Source organism: Perna viridis, chromosome 3 (genome assembly GCF_037379345.1).
Source record: "Perna viridis isolate PV_CMFRI_1.1 ecotype Kerala chromosome 3, ASM3737934v1, whole genome shotgun sequence".
Taxonomy (NCBI): Eukaryota; Metazoa; Mollusca; class Bivalvia; order Mytilida; family Mytilidae; genus Perna; species Perna viridis.
In genome coordinates this window covers 12,015,369-12,022,793 of record NC_142447.1, presented here as the reverse complement: position 1 = coordinate 12,022,793, position 7,425 = coordinate 12,015,369, and the positions used below count along the sequence as shown (strand labels likewise).

The following is a 7,425-nucleotide window of genomic DNA, read 5'->3' as shown; positions in this document are numbered from 1 at the left end:
CATACAGATTAACCCACCTTTGACCCTGAGGCCGAGGCTGCCCTAGGCCTGTGGTCAAGTCGACACAGAACATCCATATCGCGAACATTTTGCACTTATATTTGTTTTGAATAATTAAATAGTGTCATTGTCTTTGTATTATTTGAATTAATTTGTGTCAAATTGCAAACTATCTATAATAAAAAATAGTTCGGTAACAGTTGGGCTGCCCCTGTTCGTGGGAAATATGAGCAAATCATAGCCTGGACCTCACCTTTTCAAAATCGCTTGATCTGTCCCTTAACTACTCCCCCACACACTAGCCCAAGTGTTTTTGGTACAAAATTGTTAAAAGAAATTGTATTAAATGTATTAAAAATATTGAAAATTATATTCTTTATTCTTTATTCTTTATTGGCACTAACACAATTACAATAATTGACGAAGGCCCATATAATTGATACATAGAAGTGTAACATATGTAGTAGCAGTATACATGTAAAAAAGAATATTAATCAAGTGTTATGAGAAGAGATACTTGTTATAAAATAAAATTTTTCTGATAGAAAAAATAATATATATAAAATTAGTGATAATCTTTAGTATAGTATACAAATCACTGAGTATACATTGTTTCTGTGTGTAGTAATTAATTGAATCAATATCTTTTTTGAGGATATTTGATAATTTGGATATAAATTGACTTCTAACTCTCGAGTATTTTTCACATTTTAGAAAAAAATGTAATTCATCTTCAACCTCCCCAGAGTTGCAAACTTTACATAATCTCTCGTTTGCAGGAATTGATAAATGACGGCCTTTTTCTATTCCCAAATTATGGCTACTGATTCTAATATTGCAAAGAGAGGATCTTTCTGATCTTTTTTTGTAAAATATCAACAAAGCTTGCTCGTTTGTATCCAGTGTGTAAATTTCAAGAAAATGTTAGTTTATTTGAATTTTAGATTTGGGAATGTTTGCTCTTGCATAAATTGATCGGTTATTCTTTGTTTTATATTTGGTAAAATAGATTTAAAGCTACATTTTTAATAGATTATGTGTGAAAATATTTGAAGTACATGTATATAAATTTACAGGAGTGTTCACCAATTTCATTAGTGATGTCATATTCACTAATTTGCATATTATTAAGAGTCAAATTGGTTGGCAAATAAAGAACTAAATAAACAATTGAAAATTTCATGATTACAATCCCAATTTTCAAAACTTCAATATAACTTGTTATAAAAACCAAATCACAGGTAAGTGATTACATCACGAAGAACTCACCTATATAATGTTCTAAAATATATCCTCAATTCAACTATCTCAAAAATTTAATTGAATTACTTTTGTTTTTAAATTCATGTAAAAAAAGTAGTCATTCATCCTCCCAACAAAAGGTCAGAAAAATCTATTGACCATAAATCCGTAGATTACCTTCAAACCACTATCCCATAAGGTTTATTAAAATTGGTCTTGCAACTAGTACTTATGATTGGGACTACAGTAATACATTATGCAACTCATCAAAGGTTTTCTCTACATTGAAATGTGTAATAACTATGGAAAATGGAAGGGGGCATCAGTTTAAGTGTACTAAAACAATTGTAAACATCTAGTTTTTTAGTACATTGTATAGTGAGGTCTTTATTTGATTAAAGGACTGCTGACCAATCAACACTAATGATATCACTGTACCAAATTAAGAGTTTATACAAATGACTTGGATTGACCAAAGAGAACCAACCATGAATCAGAAAAATATTATATTGTTTTTCTGGCTGATATTAAAATATCTTTGTTACAGCCCGCATGATAACATATACATGTATGTCTATAGCTAACAGTAGTTGTCATGGAAATATAGACAAAGAGTTATTTTGCTTGTTCAGCAAAAAGGAGATAGACAAACGAACTAAAAATATATTGTGTCATGTCTTTTGTAAAGATGATACTTAAAACACTACATTAAGTATGCTTTGTCCAATGTTTAATTAAATAAGTAAACAAAAGTTTTCTAGTCCTATAATGAAATGACATCATCTGTATTATCATGCATATTATTCTCTTGGAACCAACTGATTGATGCACAATAAAAAGGACTACAGCAGCGAAAATCAACTTGTGCTGCACAAAATCTCTACCCCAGTGTTTGATGAAGTAGAAAAAGTATTTCAACTCTTGAAATACTGTCAATGAAGCTTTTGTTAGCTCTTCATAAAAAAATGGTGAGGAAATTTCAAAATCAGGATTTTTTTGGTGTCAGTTTCTAGTGCATTTGTATTGAGATACTGTAACATACAAATTTTTCATTTCTTGGTGACTTAAATGATGTTTCTTCTCTGAAACTGTTGTGGCTATGGATTTTGAACATATCTTTACATCAAATAGATAAAAAGGTTTGATGAGAATCTACCATTTAAGTTTACTTTGCCTGATATTTACTAGCCTACATTTAAAGGGTAAACGAAAAAGAGGACCATGCATAATGTTATGTTGTTAATTTTAAAAAGGCATTTCAGCCCATATATAAACATGATATATGTAACTAAGAGACAAATATAATGGCATGCACTTAACTTAATTGTGCAAATTATTGTATAATGATTTTCTTTTCAGATATTCATCAACAATGAGTTTGTTAATTCTGTGAGTGGTAAAGTCTTCCCAACTATTAACCCATGCACAGGAGAGAAGATCTGTGATGTACAGGAAGGAGACAAGGTAAGATGTACAGGAGAGAAGATCTGTGATGTACAGGTAGATGTTAAGAGAAGATTCTGCATTTATATGTTGTGTTTTGTTGTTTCTATAATGTTTAAATACCATGAATGATTTTTGGAATGTTTAAAGTTCATGGTTATGTTAGGGTCTTAAAATCACATTGTTTGAGAGTTCTGCTATTTTTTATTTATTCACTAGTATTCACTAGTATGCTACTTTTTAAACTTAAAAAGAAGTACAATTAGAATTAAATTGCCCATTTTTGAAAGAGCTACTTAAGGAAAGAAGCTTTTTCACAATAGACAACAGTAAAGTAAAAGGAGAGGCCAGTTTAGACCTAAACAAAATTAAAGATTTTCATACCTGTAAACCCTCCTAAATTAAGGGGAGAGTCCCACAAAATCAATGAAAAATTTAGAATCTCCCACATAGAATTGTAAGATTTGTGGGAGATTTTTGTTTAAAATGAATATTTTTCTGTGAAAATAATAAATAATTGAATTTTACATAAAAAAAAACATTGCTTCCACACAAAATCTCCCACATGAGACAGTGTCAATGGGAGATAATCTCCCACATGATCTGTTCCAAAGGTAAACATTCAAGGTTATGTTAACAAGTTGTTATATACAGTAAGTACATGTATGTGTGTTTGTTGAAGGGGATGATAATTAAGGTAGAATAGTATGATTTCTTTATCAGCACTTGTATAATATCCTCCTAGTAAACATATTTCTTATCCATCTCTATCTTTAAAATGAGTTATATACAGTCAAACCTGTCTTAAGTGACCTTCCAAAAAAGAGCGAAATCATGGTCACATATGACAGGTGATCTTTATTTACAGGTTCATTAAAAAAGAATGCACGACATAGGACTATTTTTAATAGAACCTTTTAAGACATTTTTTGTTGTTGTGTACAGTTGTTCACTAAAACAGGTTTGACTGAACTTGTTTTTAGCTCACCTGGCCGAAGGCCACATGAGCTTTTGCCATCACTTGGCCTCTGTCGTTTGTTGTCAGCATCGTCATTGTATTCCGTTAACGATTTTTAAAAAACTTCTTCACTGAAACTACTGAGTGGAATTATATGAAACTCTGCACAGATGTTCTTTAGGGTATCTTGCACAAAAGTTGTATTTAGATTTTTGATCCGTCAAAAAACATGGCCGCCATTACTAAAAATAAAACATAGGGGTCAGACTGTACTTTTCCACATATATTTTCACAAACCGTTAGGTTTAGCCAAATTCTTACATGAGTAAAAGTGTTCAGCGTGATGAGATCTTTCTGTGGTCAACTTAACATTTTATTCTGAAACTTTGGTGAATTGTTCATATCTGTTGACGTAAGATCCCTTCGATTTTTATAAATTTCAGATTTTTCATTTCAGTGTTTTGAATTTTTTTCCTTAAAAAAGGGGTATTTTCATGTTTTCGGATCAATAACTCAATAACACTTTCACCAACTTTTATGAAACTTTGGTGAATTGTTGATATCTATTGAAGTAAGCATATCAAGTGCTTTAAGCGTAGCTCTTTATTAATGTAATTTCTTTCAAAAATCTTCTCCTCAGACACTGCTTGATTAATTGAAACCAAACATGGTATCAATGTTCCTTGGTGTATCATGCACAAAAGCATTGTTTAGATTTTTTATTCATCAAAAAAACATGGTCGCTGTTACTAAAAATAGAACACGGGTCAGACAGTAGTTTTTTGCATATATCTCCAAAACTATTAGGTTTAGCCAAATTCTGACATTGGATTAATGTGTTCAGCATGATGAGATCTATCTGTGGTCAAATTTTCATTTTAATCTGTTAAGCCATGTAATGGTCCTTTTGATAAGTCCTACCAAAGTCTTTTGGAGTCAAAATTGTTAAACAAGTTCTTGTTAAATTTATTGCCATTGAAAGACAAAATGTTACTAGATGAGGCGATTCAGGCTCCTTAGAGCCTCTTGTTTACTACTGTAATATTTTTTGGCAATTAAGGAATGACTGTTATATTTTTTGGTCTAACAAGAAATAACCTCAATCATGTGGTCCACACTAAATAACCTGCATAGCAAGTTATTTTCAAGGGTGCACCATTGGCATTGAGGTTATTTCTAATACTTATGTATGCAAATATGTTTAACACTGTCTCGTGCTTTACAATTTATGATGCTTTACACCATTAACTCTGTACTGAAATGTTTTTTCTTGGTGACTGAATGTCTGTCAGTGCCATAGAAGTTTCTTGTACATGGTTAGCTTTTAGATTTGATAGGGATTTAAAGTCTCTGTCCCATGAATCTTGGTAAAATCAAATGTTGCATTAAATGAATTCCAATAATGTTTTGTTCAGAATATGGACATTTCTCATTTATATTCAGTTGTATGGAAATTAAAGGATTCAAGTATTTATAGCCATTTGTTTATAACCAGTTATAGAGAATGCAATCATTGATTTTGTCAGTTCTATAGATGTTATATCAAGATTTGATTTGTCTAAGTTAAAAAAAACCATGAAACTTGATGTACAGCATTTTTACATGCTTCGTTTACTTTAAAATTTGTCTGTTTCTATTCCCTGAATTACATATAATGGCGTTTTTTTTATTTCAACTGCCTTGAAAGAGTCACAAAAATAATGGGTGTATGTGCTGTCCCTCCATACATGGTTATAAAAAGCTCCTTAACCCTCTATTTTATACTATAGGTTGCTACTACAATTAGCTCAGTTATGTTGTTAATGAGGTGCTGACTGATTATTTTTAACTCACCTGGCCATAGGCCTTGTGAGCTATTGCCATCACTTTGCATTTGTTGTCGGTAACAATTTCTTCAAACATCTTCTCCTATGAAACTACTGAATAGATTTGCATGAAACTTATAATGATTATTCCTTAAAGTATCTTGCACAAAAGGACTGTTTGGATTTTTGATCAGTTTAAAAACATGGCTGCCATTACTAAAAATAGAACATAGGGATCAGACAGCAGATTTTTTGTATATATCTCCAAAACCATTAGGTTTAGCCAAATTCTGACATTGGGTAAAAGTATTTAGCATGATGAGATATATCTGTGGTCAAATTTTGGTGAAAATCTGTTGACCCATGGAGTTATTGCCCTTTTTGTCGGTAATTTTTTTTTTTTAGGGTATCCTTAACAAAATGACTGTTTGGATTTTTGATCGGTTAAAAAACATGGCCACTGTTACCAAAAATAGAACATAGGGGTCAGACAGCAGATTTTTGCATATATCTCCAAAACCGTATGGTTTGGCCAATGTCATTCAATTGCCGAAATATCCTTATTATAAGGCTTACAAAAGTCTCCAGTTGTCAGAAGACTCCATGTTAGGGTTATTGCCCTTGAGAGGTGAAAAATGACTTTTTTTTTTTTTTTACAGTTTTCAGCTTATGTCTTGAAAACTATGATAGATAGAAGTTGTCAGAAGATTCTATATAAGAGTTATTGCCCTTTGCCCTGAAAGGCAAAAAAATATGTTTTTTTGCAGTTTTCAGTCAATATCTTGAAAACTATGATAGATAGAATGAAACTTTCGATTGATGAAATGATCTTCATGATAAGTCCTACCAAAGTCTTCATGGATTCAAAATTGTCGGACATCTTCTTGTTAGAATTATTGCCCTTGAAAGGCAAAAATTTTATCAGGTGAGCGATTCAGGCTCCTGGGAGCCTCTTGTTGTATAAATATTTTGTTGGGGAAACCTAGGAAGACACTGAAAAATGAAAAAAAATCAAAGAATTTTGTCAATTTCTCCTTTACAAAGTAGCTTTCCAATAATATTTATAACTGTAGTAAGGGAAAATATTTCAGCATGCCTAAAAAAAGGTGAGAAACCTATTATTTATAATTGCTTTTGGTAAATGCTTCTAGGCATTGTTCAGTAATGGTTTGTGCCGTACATGCTTTGTTTGTCATGTAACGTTTTGTAAGATTCTGTTTTCATATGATTTTGCAGGTTTGTATGAAGTTAAAGGTTGATAAATTTTATTCTGTTCATATTTATATCAACTACTTTTAGCAAAATTGTTGAAGTCAGCTTTTGCTCTGTCCTTCGAGTTCGCCATCTTAAAACTTCAGTTAACCTACATCAATGTAAATGAAACTTTCATAGCGAGATTGGAATTGCCAAGAAATAGATCCATTATGTTTTTTATATCAGCACATTTAAGTAGCTGTTAATATATATTTTGAATATGATTTTGAATTGAAAATGAGTTTGTCATTATAGCTATACTTTTCCTTGATGAAATCACATAGATCGACACTTAAGGGGCCAAAAAGACAAATTATGAATCAGTCCTATACCATATATCATAAACAGTATCTTTTTTACCTGTGTTGCGAAAGGTGGAAGCAGGTCTAAGAGTTGAGTTATTCTGTCCATCTGTCTGTCCATCCATCTGTAACACTTCAGCTTGTTATTGCAACTCCTCTATAACTGATCAACAGAAATTCCTAAAATTTGCTATGTAGCAAGACCACCATATGTAGTTGTGCATATTTCAAGGAAATTTTGATTGTCTAATTTATATGGAAGTAATGTCCCTTTGAAATTAGAAATTTACCAAAATTTCATCATGTATCAACTTGTCATCACCACTTCTTGTAACTGAACTGAATTTCATGAAACTTGGAATGTTGCAAGAACACCATATGTTGTTTTGCATTTGATCAGGATCTTTTGATTCTCTAATTC

The 7,425-nt window shown here is 31.4% G+C and overlaps 1 protein-coding gene across 1 annotated transcript in view; it reads left to right on the top strand.

Annotated features, from left to right (window-relative positions):
* The window catches only part of LOC148621024 (retinal dehydrogenase 2-like), a 35,017-nt gene that overhangs the window by 209 nt on the left and 27,383 nt on the right, over positions 1-7,425 (top strand). The window contains exon 2 of the mRNA XM_088575019.1: positions 2,602-2,706. Within this exon, the coding sequence (XP_088431145.1) occupies positions 2,602-2,706 (105 nt within the window). The remainder of the gene's footprint in view (positions 1-2,601; positions 2,707-7,425) is intronic.